This window comes from Corvus hawaiiensis, chromosome 4, assembly GCF_020740725.1.
Source record: "Corvus hawaiiensis isolate bCorHaw1 chromosome 4, bCorHaw1.pri.cur, whole genome shotgun sequence".
NCBI lineage: Eukaryota > Metazoa > Chordata > Aves > Passeriformes > Corvidae > Corvus > Corvus hawaiiensis.
Genome location: NC_063216.1, coordinates 77,463,141 through 77,482,180, shown reverse-complemented (window position 1 = coordinate 77,482,180; position 19,040 = coordinate 77,463,141). Strand labels below are relative to the sequence as shown.

At 47.2% G+C, this 19,040-nt stretch overlaps 1 protein-coding gene across 4 annotated transcripts in view; it reads left to right on the top strand.

Moving 5' to 3' along the window:
* PLXNA4 (plexin A4) overlaps positions 1–19,040 on the top strand; it is a 430,780-nt gene that overhangs the window by 275,480 nt on the left and 136,260 nt on the right. For 3 of the 4 annotated variants that reach the window (XM_048300844.1, XM_048300841.1, XM_048300842.1), the window contains exon 5: positions 3,007–3,107. In XM_048300844.1, the coding sequence (XP_048156801.1) occupies positions 3,007–3,107 (101 nt within the window). Of the gene's footprint in view, positions 1–3,006; positions 3,108–4,144; positions 6,123–19,040 lie in introns of those variants that run through there. The other variant, XM_048300845.1, reaches the window with a different exon arrangement.

The window sequence follows — 19,040 nt, the reverse complement described above, 5'->3', positions numbered from 1 at the left end:
AAAAAGAAAATAAGACCTCTGATGTGCCTTATTTGCTTGATGTTCTTCCTCTTTTCAGTAGACGACTCTTAGGTGGCTTTTCTTTCAGTCGCAGCTCCTTTGTTTTTTGTGCTTTCTTTCTGCATTAATTGGAAGGTCTGACACTTTCAGCCCAAGACATTTATCAGCGTGGTACAGTTTTAATTAATCTCACAATAAAGCTGCTTGAGGTGAACTCGTGAAAGGACTTTTAGGGCAGGGATAATGCACGTGGTGACACGGGACACACTCTGGTGGGATTGACAGGATGTGGGAAGCTCATGGCACATCCCTGTGGTCTCTGGGACAGCAGCACAAGCCAGGCATGCTCCTAAAAACAACACATACCCCACAAAATATACCCAATCACACTGGAAAGAAAACATTTCAGCAAAGATGAGGATCTGGGTTCCCAGTAGGTTCTACCTGCCACTGGAACAAATTTGGATATCCTTTGATGGCAAATTAACTAATAATAATAAAACCTACAGAGACCACCTTTTATCTACTCTCTTTATAGCAATTTGCCAAGAAATAGCAAATTTCAGTCCTCTGGGATTTCTGTCTTGTACATATATCAGAACCACAAGTGGATTTTGACTCTGAACATTCAAGCCAGGATCACCAGGTGTTGGAAAAGTTCATGTTCTGATCTAAACTTCTTAACCACGGCTCACTTCTATCAGACAGGTGTTAACTGGCTCAGGAATGAGGTTGGATGGAGCTATCTAGAGCTAATGAGGATAAATCAAGCAGCACCATATGTCAAACTGAGGGTTGTTTGGGTGGGAACTGCAGAGCCAAGCCCAACTGTGCTCACAAAATTCTAATTACCAGGTGGGAATTGCATCTTGACTGAGGAATGGCAGATTTAGAGTCTTTCAAAACTAAATTATCTGCGTCTTCTTTGAGTCCTCTGGTGGCCACAGTGCAGACATGTGATTGAGATAAAATAACTCACAATGTATTTTTCTCAGGTGGAACTAAGAGGTGGGAATGGCTGGCATAATAAATTATAATATCTCCACCTTTTGGTATCTTCTCGTAAAGAAAAAGTGTCCCTTTGGAGATTTGGATATGACACAGACTATTGGGTTCAATGAGTTTAATTGGGTGAAACCCTGAGGCATAAAGTTTATACTTCATGAGCAGGTGATACCTTCTTGATCATAAGCTTAAGGAAGGTGGAACAACCTCATTCATGGCCAAACCATCTTAATTTTTAAACTTCTTGAAAGAATCATAGAATCTTGGAAAAGACCTCTAAGATCATGAAATTCAACCATTTAGTCATCACTACCAAGGCCACCGTAATTAGAGGAGTTTGAATGACTGGCTCCCTGTTTTGTTCTTATAACTTTTATTGCTCTGTGATCTGTTCTGATTGTGTTTTTATGCTCATGGCAATAGATTCAGTTGAGAAATGTGAGTTTGTGTTGGTTTTTCTTTGAGGATTTTTTTCTCTACGTTCTCACTTTTTCATTAAAGGTTTTCAGTAGCCATAGTTGGTTTCTCTGGGTGGCTTGGCACAGGCAGTGGTGCAATGGTAAATAAACCCCAACGTGTTTCTACCTGAAGTTTTCTAAAGCTTCTGCCGCTTGCCAGAGGCAAAACTGCACATTTTCAGCTTTTGCTTGTAGACTATCAACTACAATGTGGATTTGTGGGTAGGGGTGAGAAAAACAATTTTTGATACAAGCAGAAAAGGTCTTCATACAGAGCTGGAATTCTGCCTAATATATATTTATATTAAAAAAATTAAATTGCAAAGCCAGTTTTTGGTTGATTTACAGATGCAGCCAGGATAGATCTTAATCTGTCACTTCACAGCTGAAACTCTCCTGAATGTTGTGCCAAGTAAAAAATTGTCCCTGGGATCCAGGTGTATTCCCTCGTCATTTGTCAGGAGTAACTGTTCTGCAGTTTAGAGCTGGCAGTTCTCAGTGGTGTTTCATCAGGATAATACCACATGCTGTCATCTGAGGGAATAAACTCTCCCCGCTGACAGGAACTGGGGTGAAGACACCAGCAATCGACTGGATATTAGAGAGCCTCTCTGAAGCTTATTCAATGGAAAAGGGACCATCAGGTCATTGGGCCCAAATTGTGTGTTTGGCTTCAAAAGCTGTGAGGGGCTCACAAAACCTAAGAAGAATCAAAAGCGCTGGTCTGTGAGACAGGAGGTCAGGCTGGGCAGTCTCTTCAGCCTTTGAAACCTCTCGCTGAAATACTTTAATTAAAAAGGAAAAATAAAAGAAAAATAGATGATAAAATGGGGTATTTTGGCAGTAGATGGGTGTTTCAGGTCCTACTCTAATGCCTTCTGAGCTGCAAAAGCAGGGCTACAGCAAGAAAATACCCAGTCTGGTAGTCTTTTTCATTTTCCTGGTGGGACCAACATCTCCAGGATGGGATAAGTGATGGTTGGAAAGTTGCATGGGCAATGGGGAGTGGAACTAATGCTTTCCAGTGGGAGTGGCAGTGGGGACTGGTGGTGCACGAGGTCATAGGAGGGAGACAAAAACATCACAAGACCTCAGTTCTTACAGGAAGCCAAAAAAGCAACAGAGTCCACAACCAGAGAAATCAATGAGATCCAGGGAGTTTAACTTGCTGCAGAAGATCTCCTGTTGTCCGATCGAAATGAATTAATTTAACTTCAAAGTACCACATCCCCACAGCCTGCCTGATTTGCTGATTCCTGGGAAATCCTGCAAGTGAAGTCATTTGGCAATGGATGAAGGGCCACAGGGAAAGAGGGAAAGGCCAGAGGGGACATGGACCAGGCTCTGGACAGGGACTGCACCAGGCTGAGCTCTGGAGAAAACCATCCACATCCCTCTGCCTGCCCCAGTCCTGCCCAGCCCTGCACAAATGTCCCTGCAGGAGCACAGGCACCAGGGGAAGGGGGCAGGGAGGGTGGCACCTCCATCAAGCCATTCTGAGCCCTGTGAGAAGCCTGACAGGTTGTCTCCTTTCCTCCTGCAGCTCACCAGGGTGCCCGTGGAGTCGTGCAGCCAGTACGAGACGTGCAGCGAGTGCCTGGGCTCGGGAGATCCCCACTGCGGATGGTGTGTCCTTCACAACACGTGAGTACCTACTGGGGTTCGTCACTGTCCCAGCCCTGCCTGTCCCCATCACCTGCCCTCGTAGTAACACAGGTAGAGGGGCAAAATGCTCTCTCAATCCCTGGCTGAGTCAGGTACCTCCAAAAAGGTCTCTGGGACTTGCTGGGGGGGGAATTTGTTTAACTGAGAAAGGATTTTTTTGGAAGACAAGGGGAAAGAAGGGTAGTAGAGGCTGGACAGAGCTTCTCCACCACTCTATCCACAGTTTGCTGACTGCACCAGGAAAGCACCTGTCCAGCCTGATGTGCTTTGAATACAGCCCTCTAGCAGCTCTTCTCTGGCGGACATTTTCCTGGTGGTTTCCATTCCTTAAGGGAATTTGACTCTGACCAGTAGCCTTTGTCTCAGCACCTCCAGCTTTCTGCTGCTACGCTGAACCTCTCCTCTTTTGGACTCTAAGGGTGATCTCCATCGCCCTTAGAGAGGAATCAGATCCCTCTAAACAACATGGGATCCACTCCAAGGTAGTTTTCATTGGGACATTATGGTTTAACAGGCCAAGCAAGGACCTCATTTCACTATTCCATTACTTTCTTGTTCTGGTTTATCCCCTGCCTCACAAGCAGCACTGGATCCCGGTGTCCTCAGGACTGGGGTATCAGTTCATTGGCTTTGTTTTCCATAGGCTGTTTAATGATGCCATTGATCTTGAAGTTGCCTCTCTGCAGCTTTTCCCTGAGTGATCTCCTCCTGCAGAGAGCCCTCTGCCCAAGCTGTGGAGAGGGAGGTGTCAGCTTGGCTGAGCTCCTGGCTCTGAGTGGCAGGGAGGTCTCATTTGCCGAGCCCCTCTCAGCAGAGATGGTGGCTGGGAAGTGCAGTGGATCTGTCCAACCCAAGCCTCCAGCTGAGAGAGGCTCTGCAGGGTGCTGTCACTCCAAGCCTCCCGGTGTCCTTGGCAGCCTTGGAGGGTTTTTCTAATGGGCCCTGCTCTTGCAGTGTGTTGGTCTTCTCCCTCTGAGTTCACCTGAATTCCTCTTGTTGCATTGCAAACTCTCCAGGTGGAGACAGGGATTCGGCTGAAGTGATAGACTTTGTTACCTCTGCTTCCTGGAACAGAAAGGAACAAACCTGGACCATATTCCAACCTTCTGTCGATGCTCTGAATGCTCTGCTTCTGTCAGCTTGTGTGACCCTCATCCAAAACCATGGCAGTCTGCTTAATTTCAAATCAGATCTGGGGGATTCATCCCAAAACACATCGAAAATGTGGCTCATGCTCTGGAATTGCTCAAGAGGACCTTGGCAAACCAGTCCTGAGTTGTGGTGTGGTGGGCAAGAGCCCAGAAAACTTTCATCCTGCTGACCTGAGGATATTTCTATTTGATATAGAGCTTTATAGCGTGTTCCCATCCCATCTTATCCTGCATCCATCCTCCAGGACACCGTGTGTTTGCTGTCAGTGAAGGGACAGCACAGACATGTGCAAGCAGAACAGGAAAGTGTGAATTTGTTCATTGATTGTACTACAGCAATGCTGGATATTTCATCTCCTTCCATCCAGGGTCAAGCAATCAATACATGCAGCAATAAATTCCCAAAAGGATAGAAAAGGGGCAGAGACAACTGCAGAGCGTGCAGCAGCTCATCCTGAGGAGTATTGGAAATGGAATGGAGGGTGGTGGGTGGGGTTGGCAGCATCGACTTGGTTAAAACAAAAAATCCCTGTGCAGGCTCGATCCTTGAGGGAGAGGTGTGGCTGGGATCTGGACCTGGCTGATGGCAGCATCCCCGTGCCCTCCTCCCTCTGGCCACTTAACCTCTGTTTCCTTATCTGGAAAAGAGAAACACCTCTTATTTACGTACCTTGCAGTGGGGTCACTGAGGTTAATTCCCTGTGGGGTTTTCTGCAACCACTTTGAAGGCAAGTGTTATCAAAGCCCACTTCAAGTCTGTTGCTTCCCTCTAGTTTTCCTTGGTGTTACGAAATCTGATTTTCAGTCCTAGTATGGGAGGGGTTTTCAGTGCAGCCTCAGGTGTCCCAGAAGGGTCTCAGTTTTCCTCATCCTTTTGGGCAGCCCTGAGAGCAAAGAAGCTAATTACATCCCACTCAACAAGTTTTGGCTGCGCAGTATATTCAGGGTAAGGATACTGGAATACTGAGCCTCTGATTAGAAATTTCTGCACATCAGAACCCCTTAAGATTCATTAACAGCCTTTTCCTCAAGTGGGATATGTCATCAACAACTCCTGCACGAGGATCCCTGGGGAAACATGCCATAAACATTTCCCCTCCTGGCTGCTAACCCTTCCCCCTTCCCTCCCAGCCAGGAATCCCAGGGGATTCCCAGTGCAGGGCTGAATCCAGTGATGTGGGAGCTTGTGGAAGGCATGGAGGAGGCAGTTGGGCTGTGCAAGAATTGGGAACCAGGTTTGTGGGCAAAGCCACACTGTTCCCTCATCCTCCTCCAGTATAAACGATCCAGAGGAAGAGAGGTGGACTGGGAGACAGGTGGAAACTGCCCAATGGGTTACAGCATCTGTTTTTTTGTTTCTCCCGTGCACACCTCTCTTATTTTGGGATTTTCCCTCCAAGGGCTGATGTAACCCCTCTTCCCCAGAGCCCCATTTCCAACTATCCTCAGCTCCCACCACCGGAGAGGTCCAGGGACAGCTCCCCATCCATTTTCCCGGCAGAGCTGGGCTGTCTGCACCGAGGGCGGCATGCCAGGGCTTGGGAATCGATTTCTACAGCTCTGCTGTCCTAACCTTACACCGAGAAACTCAAGTCCTCTGAGAGAGAGGCAGACAGACCCACAGACGGCTGCAGGAGAGAGGGGGGGAGGATTGATTGGCTTCTGCCCCGAGAAGACGAGCTGATACAGAGCAGGTCACCGGAGCTTTTCATCTCTGTATCTTTACCCCGATCTTTACCCCCTCCCTTTCCCAGCTCTGCTCCCTCCCGGGCTCTGCTCAAGTCTCTTTAGGCAGCCATGAATCATTTACTTGGTGTAAGTTCAAAATGTGGCACTCGGTGGCTGCGGGGGTCTCCCGGGGAGGGAGAGGGGCTGGGGTGGGAGCAGCAGGGAGGGAGCAGGCTGCCAAGCCACGAGCTGGCACTCGGGACTGCTGCAAGGTCATAGCAATGTGAGCAGCCTGAATGGGGGCTGTGGAGAGGGGTGAGAGAAAAGTGAAGTTTTCTGCAACCCTGGAATGAATTCAGCAGCTTCCTCCTGTGTCAGATGCATCCCTGTCCAAAGATGCCACCCAAATTTGACCACCCTTCTAATCCCCTTGGAAGGTTACTCCTGTCTCATCCATACCCAAACTGGAAGCCCCCTTTTCCTTCTTTCCCAACAATAGTTCAAGCTCTTTATCCCCAGAGGAGGGATAAACCTTCTCAACTGAAAGAGCTCTCCCTAATTCTAGATTGGATATTGAGGAGGAATTCTTCCCTGTGTGGGTGGTGAGGCCCTGGCACAGGTTGCCCAGAGAAGCTGTGGCTGCCCCTGGATCCCTGGAAGCGTCCAAGGCCAGGATGGACAGGGCTTGGAGCAACCTGGGACGGTGGAAGTTGTCCCTGCCCATGGCAGGGGGTGGAATTGGATGATTTTGAGGGTCCCTTCCAACCAAACCCCTCTGTTATTCTATGCACATTTACAGGTCCATGTGCACGTGGTCACCACATGGGTTTTCAGCTCTGCACAGCATCCCTGGGTTGTGTTTAACACCCCAGCTGCCATAAGAACGGAAATTTAGGGCAGAAAAGCAGCATCCCTATAGAGAAAGGCAACCTTCTATTAAAGGGAAATCCCCTGCTGGGTGCAAAGGGACCCATCCCAGGCTCTGCTGTGTTAGTGCCACTCCTAAATGTTCTCCTTGCTGCCTCATTTCATCCTCATGCAACATCCATCTAATTCCAACAGGAATAGCTGAACACACACAAGCTGTCCTTAAGGGAGGATGCACCCCCAGGCACCAGCCTCCCTCTGCTCTGGAATCTGCCCTTGCAGGTCTGGGGACTCCTTGGCTGGCAGGTCATTAATTGCAATCAGAGAGGGAAACAGTCCCATTTTCTGGGAGAACTTGTGATATTTCAAAACTTTTTTTCTTTCCACCAGCTCACGGTGGCCAACTATTTTTTTAATAAGAAATGTTCTTGAAAGCTGTTCTGGAAGGGACTGATTCCATTTAGTAATTGAAGAATGATTCATTTAGACTTTGGAAGTTCTTGTTTTGGGATTTGGTTTCAGTTTTTAGCAAATTGCTTGAGATTTCAAAATAAAAAGTCATTCTGAAAGGAAGCATTAGTTTTCTACTTTTATTTTTTCATTAGAATGAAACATTTGGGCATCTGTGATTTCTTTCTCCCCCAGAAGTCTTTACCAGCCCTGCAGACTGAGCAAAGCAGTCAACAAGCGCTGTTGGTTTAGAGGAGCTGACATTTGCTGCAGAGGGAAGAGGGATTGTTTAGGCATCTCCAGTCTGTCCTGTGTGGAGACATCGGAGCCAGGAGCTGGCTCTGCTCCCTGCACTCCTCTGCTCAGCTCTGAGGAGCTACTCATGTCCTCTGTGTGTCCTTCTGGCAGACGGAGCCTCCCCAAGGCACCCGAGCTGGCTCTATTGGCTTTGCAGGGCACGTGCCAGCAGATCCTGCTACTCCTGAACCTTGGGAATAGGATCCAGTGGCCTTCTGCAGGCATCCTCACCCCATGGAAGAAGCAATGACATAAGACTCCCACATCTGAGCCATACCAGTCCCTTTCCTGGATCCCTTTGGCTCTGGGTTAGTCAAGGGATGGCCAAACTCTCCCACACACAATTCCTCAGGTGGAGCTGGCCTGGATTAACTGGATCCCTGCTGCTTTGAGACACCTCAGAACGCATAGGAGAAATTTTTGGTTTCCCAACAAAAAACCAGCTCTGTTCAAGGGGTTTTATGCCATCCTCTGGCAGAAGACACCTACCCCCGTGTCTGGGGAGTGACCCTCCACATCCTCCTGCTCTCCACCTCCTCCCATCCACCACAGCCACTTGTGTGGGCAACTCGTACACCCCGAAATTACAACTCTCTTTCCTAACACAATATGAAGAAAAAAAAAAAACATTTAAGCAAGCTGTTTTCTAGTGATTACTGTGGAGGGGGAGGGAGGTTTGTTATCCACCCTCAGACTCGTTGCCAGACCAGGAGAAAAAAAGGGAAAAGTTCCAAAGTGCAGCTCGCGGTGCCTGGGCTCAGCAGGTAACCTGATGCGCTGCCTCTGGCAGAGCTCATTGATCGGCCCTGGCTTTAACTTTCTTGGTCAAAGTCTTTTGAGCCACCAGAGAGTCTCGGGTAACCTCAGCTGCCTACACAGGCTGCAATAAGACCTTTCTTGAAGGGTCTTTTCCTTGCTTGACTTTCTGCCATCTGAAAGCCCGTGACTCTTTCAGGCTGAGGGGTTTTGTTCTTTCTTTTCCCCTTCTCCTCCTTGTTTTTCCTTCCCAGTCTTTTCCTCCAGTGCTGCTTCTGGAAGGGGCTGTGTTGGTCAAGCTTGCAGGAGGTTGAAATATCACACCCAGTCCTGGGCCACTCTGAGCTTTAACAGTGAGAAAAGAGGGTTTTACTGACTCTTGCAGGGCTCTGTGCTCCTGTAAACCCTCAGCTGTCCCTGCCTTATTCTCCCTGTGCTGTTTTGTCCCAAGGTGCAAACTGGAGTCCCTCCAATTAGGCAGCAATTTAGAAGGTGTTTTGCACTTGCCTGGAATGATGAAAAATTCATAGAACCAGGGAATATCCTGGGTTGGAAGGGACCCATATGGATCATCGAACTCCAGCTCCTGGCCCTGCACAGGACAGCCCCATAAATCACAGCAGATCCCTGAGAGCGTTGTCCAAACTCTGTTACTGAACTCTGACAGGGTTGGGGTAGTCACCACATTCCTGGGGAGCCTTTCCCAGTTCCTGACCACCCTCTGGCTCTCACAGTCATGGCTGGGGCCGTTTTTATAGGAAAATCTTTCTCTATCCTTTCCTGCCTTAACATTATCCTGCTATGGGGAAGCTCTTGAAGTCTTCAGACACCTGGGAGTCCTGTCAAAGGTACGTGATAATTGTCCTAATCTTCCTGAGGATGAAGCAGCCACATGGAGAACATGGTTACCAGCTCAAACCCTGTTTTTCCTCAGAAATCTGTACCCAGCTGGGCTGTGCCTCCCCATCAAAAAGGAGGCTCAGAGCTACTTCAGCTGTTAAGTTCAACACCCTGGTGTGTCCGAGGTGTTTGTGGCCATTTCTCACTGCAAAGGAGATTTCCAGTTCCGTGCTGCTGCATGATGGGGAGAAAAACATAAATGCTGGGAGGGAAAGTAATTCCAGGAAATCTGAAATCTTTAATTTGGTTTGAAAGTCTCCAGTCATTTGCTTGGCAGTCAGTGGTGGCAAAGGCAGGAGTGAATGAGCTCTCAGGATGTCTTGGTTTGACTCCTCCTGGGTCACAGCTGGCCTGAGAAGCCCTTCCACCTGATAGCAAGGGAAGGTGGAGTCATCCTCCCTCAACTGGCCTTGGCATGGAGCGATTCCCACTTCTTCCCAGGCAGTTATGGAAACTGGAATGGGCGTTTTGGAGGGAAGCACAGCATCGGGGCATCAAAGCATCCTGCCCTGAGCCCAGGGAACCTCTGATCTGCCTGCTGAGGTACAGCTAAAGTACCCATCCTTTCACACCTTTGGAGACAAGGAAATAGCCCTAAATGTGACAGCTCTGCAGTGGCCTTTTGAAATGAGATCGGGGCTCTTAGCTCGGGGAGGAGGAGGAAATTCTCAGGACAGGGAGCCGTGGCTATTGATGGTGACAAAGCCCCAGGTGAATAGGAGGCTCCTGGGAATCCTGTTTCTCTACAGATAACATTGAATCAACCGCGCTAAGCCGATCCCCAGTCCTGGAGAACTGACCCATCGCCGCATCCATTCCCTAAATGCCATCGTGTCCCTCTCGGGAGTACTTTTCCTGCTCTGCTGTGCTGAGCAGTGCAGGGCAGAGCTGTGCCCTTCACAGGTTGATTGTCTCGGTGGCTGTACCTGCCTGAGGCAACTCAGGGACAGCACTGGGCACTGTGGGCCATAAGACGCAGGCGTGTGGTAAATGTGTTTTGATAACAGCCTTTTCTTTGATTAGCTTATTTTGCCAGAGGGCAGTGGGGAGGGGTGGGAAGATAATTAGTTTGTGCAGTGGGTTCCAGCAGAAGCTTTCTCCTCGTGCAGCCCTGTGAGTTTGGTGTCCTACTTGGGATTTGTCTCCATCACAGGAACATTGGTAGCTCAGGTTTAGTGTTGCAGAAAGTTCAGCAGGGGAAGGTCTCTGGGTGGAATATCTGCATATCCCACAGGAGATACCTAGGGAACAGGGACAGGGATAAGCTGTATGGCCACCCTGAGCAGCCTTAAAAATCTTAAAAATCAGGTGTGCACTGGAGCTGAGATGCAAAGTTACAGGGACTGTCACAGGGAAGGAGTATTCCCTGACTTAAACTGCAACACAGATGATGACAGAGCCAGCAGGGAGATTCAGCCCTCAAGAAACAGCAAAAAAAGGAATAATCAGGTGCTTAAACACCTGATTATTATTGTATTATAAAAGGAGACTTTGAATTATAGGTGGTTTTGTTTACACAAGGAATTCGATTCTGTGGCTCATCCCTGCTGTGCTGCAGCTGGGGCACCTCAGGTATGAGACAGTCACCTGGGGCTGACAAATATGACACAGAGTCTACTTTTCTTCTGGAGGTTAAGATGGGGGCCTGAGGACATCCCCAGTGACTTTAGACCTCTGTATAATGGCAACAAAAAAGAGCCTAACCCCAGCTTGGGACGTTATCCCCTCACAAATTCTCAGGATGGACAAAATTCCACGGGTTTTACAACGTGACCAGTCTCACTCCTCCCGTGGATTTTAAAGTCCTCCAACGCCCCAATTTGCAATAAAGCAGGGCTAGGCTTTGCTGCAAGGCTGTGGCACTCAGCGAGTGTCAGGGAATATGGATGGCTCAGGGAACTGTCTCAGTCTCTGGGCTGTTTGTAGGGAATCGCTCTCTTTTAGGGAATCTGTCTTGCTGTCAGGTGCTCCCCGGTGCCTCTGCAGCCAATGAGCTGCCAATAAGGGAAAATGGCACATCAAACGAGCCCTCCCCAGGCTGGGGGAACATCAGCCTTGCGCTGCCACTGCTGCTTCTGTGGCATTTCATCAGTCTCCACCTGTGACAAGTCCCGGAAGGGAATGGAGCAGGAGAGGATCGGGGAGAAATTCATCCTAAAGAAAAGCACAGCAAACCTTTAAGGTGTGTCTTTATCCAGACTCATTCTCTCCATGGATCTGCACACACTCCTGCCCATAAACACAGGCCATCAGAGAATCATTTTTGTGGGAAGAATCCTTAAAATCTCATCTCATTCCAACACTGCCATGGGCAGGGACACCTTCCACTGTCTCAGGGTGCTCCAAGCCCCGTCCAGCCCGGCCTTGGACACTTCCAGGGATCCAGGGGCAGCCACAGCTTCTCTGGGCACCCTAAGCCAGGGCCTCACCACCCACACAGGGAAGAATTCCTTTCTCCTATCTTCTGTTGCACATTGCCACATTCAGTGACCTGCTGCCAAATCTCCCCATGTGCCACCAGCACATCTGTCCCCAGCCCTTTACTCTCCCTATTGCTCCCACATCCCCCTGCACTCCATCCCTCAAGCAGAGGTGCAGAGGTAGATCCTTTCCACTTTGACTTCTGTACCAGAGAGATTTTATCTTTTTTCTTTTTTTTTTGTAATTTTTGGGTACTTTTGGATACAAGAATTTGGTATTTTTGGAACAGTCTCCACAGGGAAGCAGTCACAGCATAAAGTCTGCCAGAGTTCAGGAAGTGTTTGGGCAACGTTCTCAGGCACAGGGTGGGATTTTTGGGGTGTCCTGTGCAGGGCCAGGAGTTGGACTCAGTGATCTTTGTGGGTCCCTTCCAACTCAAGATTCCTGTCCCAGCAGAACTGTGGTCCTGGAGGGAGGTTCTGAGAGTTCACAGGAGCTACTGAGCTTGAAGCTGATTCTCTCATCCTGCAGTGGGGCTTTATTTTGGGGGGGGATCCTCCTTGATTTGCTCTAAGCACACTCTTCTCCCTAATGCCAGCAACATCTGCATTTCTTTTGTTTGGTGAGTGGCTCTGAGAAACTCACTGTCCTGTTTTCTTGAACATCTTGTCTTCCATGATTTTCCACTTCAGATATGGAAGCAAGAAACCAGGATATTCAAATAAAACATGTTTTCTTGCCATCCTCTGTAGGGAAGGCCAAATTCCCAGTGAAGAACAGAGGTGTTGGCTGTGAATTTCTCCTGCTCCTGGCAAAGGGCTTATTTGAGTGCTGTAGGGACACAGGGCAGCCCCACAGCAAGCAGCTTGGCTGTGTCCTGGAATTAGCCCCTGCTAACAGAAGGAAGGGCAAGTTTCTTTTCATTTTCCTCCAACATTTGTTTCCCTGCCTAGGAAGTTGCACCAGCAATTAGCACGTCTTATTGTTGGTTGTCTTGTGGCAAAAAATAAAGAGAAAGTTGAGCAGAAGTTGAGACGAATATTCTGAGGAGGAGGGGAAATGCTGAGTGCTCTGCTGGGACAGAGTGGAGGAGCTGGAGGAGGATTCTGCCTAAAGTGGATAAAGGGATTTGGGAGGTCAGGGAAGTGGGAATTGGTGTGGGCTGAAGGACTGAGTCACTGTTGTAAGACAAGATCTGGGACAGGTTCTGGCTGGAGAAAACAAGTTCTGGACCCCTTGGTGCATTCAGAAAGGAACGTCAGCATGATCCACTGGTTACAGAATGCTCCTTAGGCAAGAGAGCAGAATTAATTTCCTTGCTCTGCCATAGTACCTTGCATGATTTTGGACAAATTACTTAGGATGGGATTTATCTCATCTGCTCCTCGGTTTCTTGTCTCTGCAGACAGTGAAGACAAGGACTTTTTCTGAACTCATTCCTCCTAACCCTGAGGTGTTGAAGGCAGTGGAATGAATTGGCCTCTGGAAGTGCCAGTTTCTTTTAGCAGCTACTGAGAAACGACCATATCAAACAATGCCCGACTTAAAATGACTCCAATCCTTAACTTCCCTGTGTTTTAGCCCCTTGTTTGTAGGACAGGAGTAACAGTTCCTCACCTCATGGGTGGGTGTGAGACCCTAAGACTTAAAACACTTTTGACTATGAGTGGATTGCAGAAGTCCTGTAGGGAGCTGGATGTGATGACTGCAAGGTCCCAGACAGTAAAAATAAATAAATTAAAAAAAAAAAAAAGCATATATGTATATATATATATATACATATATAAAAAACACAAAAATAACAAGTTCATCTCGCCAGTGGCTGAGTAGGTCTTGGGTTTGTTTAATTAGAGCAGAAGGAGCCTTGGCAGTCATGACAAGTTGCAAATGTGCTATTCCTTGATTATCCCAATGAAGACCCTTCTGTCAGAGCAGAGGTGGCACCAGAAGGGTTAAGGCAGGCAGGGAAGAAGCAAACACCCCCCATGTCTTGCTTCTCCCTTGACTATCTCATTCCCAATGCCTCCTGCCCCTCTGCCCCAGGCATTGTAGGAGATCTACATTTTAATTGAGACATGCGAAGAAAATAATTTCAATCTAACTTCCCATGCCTGGAAGGCTTCTCCCTTGGTAGCTTGGTGCAGATTCAAAGTGCACATTTTGGGGTGAGGGCGGGTTAGAGCCCCATCCAACCTGACCTTGCGTGTTTCCAGGGATGGGGCAGCCACAGCTTCTCTGGGCAACTGCTGCCAGTATTTTACCAGCCTCATTGTAAAAGATTTCTTGCTTATATCTCATCTAAATTGACCCTCCTTCAGTTTAAAACCAGTATTAATGAGGCCTCTGGATTAATGGGACTCCTGTATAAATGGGACCCCAGAATTAATGAGGCCCCTTTATTATTGAAACCCCACTCTCGTGGCTCAGAGCTGAGGTGAAGAGATGACCACAACAAAACCAAACTCCTTTTGTCTTTCGGGCCCAAACCTCCCCCACAAAGAGGTTTTGTCTGCAGACTTTCTCAGCTGCAGCTGAGGGACAGGAGCCTCCTGGACCTGTCCTTCCCTGTGGCTCCCCAGGAGCTGGGAACAGGCAGCCAGCCACGTCCTGTCCCCAACACCAGTTTGGAAGGGCTGCCAGCCAGCCCTGCCAAGGAGCACGGGGTTATTTTGTGCAGGGCAAGAGGGCAGGATTTCAGTTCAGATAACACTTGCCTGCTTTGTCTTCTCCCAGTCTCTTAGAGCTTGCCTGACCTGGTAATGTGTTATCAGAGCAGAGCATCTCTGAGATGTGGCAGGGCCAGAGGTGGCTTTTCTGCAGATTGCCCTGGTCCTTTTCCACCCAGCACCTCTGAAGAGGCAGCCAGTTAATAACAGCAGGAGGAGGATGTTGGGGTGCTTGCCAGGAGCTTTTCTCAGGGAGAGGAGAAAATGCAAACATGGACACAAGCAAATCAACCTGATCCCTTCCTCATCCTCACCCAGCCCCAGCCCTGCAAACAAGGTCACAAATAACTTTCAGTGTGTGATTCGCCAAGGAAGCAGAAATGATTTTTCCATCTTGAGGCTTTTGCCTCATAAAATTTATTTCCAGGAATGGTTCTGAATTTTGCAGTCTCTCTGGGCAGGGTCTCAGGGTACCTGGACATGACAGTGGTTTTCTGTGTGGTGGGGAGTTAATTCTTGCCAGGACTGTAGGGCAAGAGTAAATCTTTGTTCTCTGTTCCGCTCTCTGCTTTTAAGGACCAAAGGAAAAAAAACCTGCCCCGAAGAATTCCATCCTGGCTTTCTCTGATAGAAGATCACAGAATTACAGAATCCAGGGATGGTTTGAGTGGAAAGGGACTTTAAAGATCATCCAGTGCCATCCCCTGCCATGGGCAGGGACACTTTCCACTACCTCATGGTGCTCCAAGCCCTGTCCAACCTGGCCTTGGACACTTCCAGGGATGAGGCATCTGGGTTAGGATCTGAAAGAGTTGGTGAGAAAGGAAGGAGAGTGGACCCACAGCATAAACTCATGTGTCCAATTGACAAAATATCATTTGATGGCCTCTTGAGCTGTTCAGGAGCACATCAGTCCTGTTATTGAGTGTTATACTTAATCTGCTATTGATTGGGGTGAGCTGGAGAGGACAGCCTTCCCCACTTCCCGCATTCCCAAATTGAAAAATAACAGGAGAAGTAAATGCTTTGACTTTTTCATTCCGCCTGGATATTTAGGGAATTTACTGCTAATAAAATAGAAAACCCCAACCCTTAAGCATGAAAACATGCGTAGAATGAATTATAGCAAAATCAATTAATACTAACAGTATCTATTAAATATTGCACTCTGGACCTTTGCAGGAGTACATTGCTGCTCTGATACGATCACGACATCATTAACATAATATAAAGAATCAAAAAATCAATAGCTTGCTGAAGCCCAAAATTAAGGCCAAGCAGTGTTATAGCATGTCTTTAAACACCTGAAATAGCAACTTGTCTCTGTCATGTACAACCCATTTGCAGATGAAACATCTCTCCCAAAGTGGATGGGAATTTGTTGGCCTGTCTGTCACTCCTGCAGCTGCCCCTTTGGGATACTTGGCATGAAGTTATCTCACTTTTCCCAACAGCGTGGACACAAAAGGAGCAGGAAATCTGACCAGGGTTACATTGGCATAGCCCTGGAAGGACTCCAGAGCAGGCCCAGGGCCACTGCACTGGTGGACAGACTGACAGATCTCTGTAGGATGGGAACATGAATCGAGTGTCTTCTCCTGCTGACTCGATTTGCATTTTACAGTGTTGATGTTGTGGAGGTTCTTTTCCCTGAGTTACCAGGTTAGGACACTGCAACTCTTCTGTTTCCATTGGGGGGAAAAAACCAAACAAACCACAAATAGAGACGGGAGAAGCTTTCAGATGGGCTGGAAGAGATGTTTGGGCAAGAAGAGACTGGCGTGGGTCTGCCAGAATCATAATATGGTTTAGGTTGGAAGGGACTTTAAAGACCATCTCGTTCCACCCCCTGCCATGGGCAGGGACACTGTCCACTTTCCCAGGTTGTTCCAAGCCCTGTCCAGCCTGACCTTAGACACTTCCAGGGATCCAGGAGCAGCCACAGCTTCTCTGGGCACCCTGTGCCAGGGCTTCCCCACCCTCACAATAAAGATTATTTCCTAAGATCCAATGTAAACCTGCCCTGTGTCAGTTTGAAGCCATTATTTGGTGCCTGGTGAACATCTCTGTGTGTTTCTGAGGACAATCAGAGTGACTCCAATGGGAGGAATCCTATGGTGCTGGGCCATATAACATATATTTATAGTTGGAATTAACTCCATGGAATGTTATTGGGTGCTGGAAGACAACTCCCAATGCTGCAAATTTATTAGGATCTAGCTTGGTTTGGGCCAGCTATCACTCCTTCAAACAATTCCTGGACATGTTTGGGAATTAAACCGGTCAGGGTGGGTTTCCACAAGGTGTTTTGGAAGTTAATAGAGTTCAATAACATGTCTGGGATCAGACCATGTCACTTGGCCCTGGGATTAGAGAATATTTCCTGGCATTGTTCAGTGCACTAATGGGATGTTGCCACAGCTCTCGACTGCAGGGGGACAGTAGGAGGAAAATCCTGGAGGAAAGACAGACACTGTTAAGATAACAGGCTAAAAATCAACGTTTTTGCAGAGGCATTTTCTCAAATGCAAAGCCAGGAACAGAGAAAATGTTTCAGTGCATTAGTTAAGAAAACAGAGTAGGAAAAGTCTGGAAGGAATAAGGAAACCTTTTCAAAGAGTGGGAGCCGGCACAGGAAGGAACATCTTTGTTGCCAGTTAAATAAAAATTAGGCAGGGAAGAGGTTTTAAAGGTTGAAACTCATTGTGTAAAGGTGAAGTCATAACATGCCTTTATCCTTGGAAGGCAATTGGATTGGAACTTGATAAAATTCAGGTTAAAGCATCAAAAATCAATCCCGATGAATGTCCCTTTTAATCAAGGCACATGAGAATAGGCAATCAGACAGAATTAAATATATACTTGCTCCTGTGCACAGTCTGCTTTAAATGAAGATGCTAATGGGATACACAGCCTGAAACCTCGATAAAGGGAAGCTCATTTATGGCATAAATCACCCAGGAACAATAGAGGAGGCCGAAATGATAAAGGAAGGGCTTTCGTGTTAAAGAAAATGTAAAATCAAAGAAAGAAAATAAGGTCAATCTGTGCACAAGTGACAAGGTGTCCCCAGGGAAGGGCACGGTGTTAAGGCTGGTTTATTGACCACTTGAAGGCAGTGACAGTGACAGTGACACGCTGAGCGAAATACAAAAGGTTGGGAGGGCAGAGAATGTGGTAATGAGAGACTTCAAGTGGCCTCGTATGCACCGAGCAAATGTCACAACATTCGGAGCTCATACCTGTAAACCCAGGGAAAGAGACACAAATCTGGATTTATTCTTGATTTACTCCCAGGATGTGCTGCAGGACACAGATATCAGTGTGTTGCTCTGAAAGAGCAACCACGTGGTGCTCGAATTCAGTGTCCTGGAGATGCAGAATAAAAGAAATAAATAGAAATTACCGTGGAGTTCAACTTCAAAGCAGAAACAACATAAAATCGAGGAGCTTGTTAAAAGGAGCAGACAGGGTAAAAAGAAGGTACAGTGCCTCACATTATCCTGCATAAAAACATAATGTAGGAGGCTTGTGAAGTTATATGACTTACAAAAAAAGACCTAAAGATAGTAAAAGGGAATGGAAAAAAAATTAAAGTACCTGTTTAAACAACAAAGTCAAGAGACATTATTTAAAACTAGAAGTTGCACTCAATGGAAGAAAATGAAAAGGAGTAAAAGGATTGCTGACTCTAGGGTGTGAATTGCAAAACAATCATCAGGCAGCCCACATAGGAAACACATTGCTAACCTCATAAAAATAAATGATTAAAATTTAACGAGGTTCCCCCGGAAGTTTACTTTCCAAAGGGCACAAGCTGTGTGAAGTGGCTGCTGCTGAAGGGCTCAGCAAAAAATGCTTTTACAGCATAAAAGTGATGTTCACTGCAAGATCTTGGGAAACTCTGGTGTGAAATTGCCACGTTATTAGATCTGCTCTACACCTCATTGCCTATACTGGCCTTGATGGAAGAATGAAAGCTGGAAAATGTATATTTTTCTTTAAAATCAAACTCCTGAAAGGTCCAAGAGCTGGAATTTGGAACCATGAAATTTGAATTTAGGTTGTGTCTGCCCCATCCCTGGAAGTGTTCAAGGCCAGGTTGGATGGGGTTTGGAGCAACCTGGGATTGTGGAAGGCGACCACGGCAGAAGGATTGGAATTAGATCATCTTTAAGATCCCTTCCAAGACACCATTCTGGGATTCTATGATTCTGTGGAATACTTTTTTCCCCCCATTAATTTGATTGAGCCGTGATTAAGAATGGATGAATAAAAAAAGCACATGACATGCTGGGGGAGGGCAGTGGGTGTCACAAGTCAATTATTGTTCTTTAAATAAATGGAAGTCCATGTGATAGGGATGATGTGGTTAATACAAAGGAATTTATACTTCTCCCATAGCTGGGAATCTCAACTATGCTGTCATGGGACAGGAAGATGAGTCCTCTGATAGATTAGCAACCAGTTCAAAGGTGGGAAATAAAGACCATGAATAAAGGGTTGTGATGGAGGAAGGGAAGATCTGGGGAGGTCCCATGGGAATGTCTGCTGAGGGTGTTTGGTGTATTTATAAATGAGCTAAAAACAGGTGAAGAATGAAGCAGAAAAGGTAATTGGTGCTAGAGAGAGTTTTTCAGGATTGTCAGAGGTACACAAGAAGAGATTGTGTGACTTGGCAATTTTCATCTAAAAGAGAGTTGACTGAGAGGGCCACAATAGATCCAGACAATCAG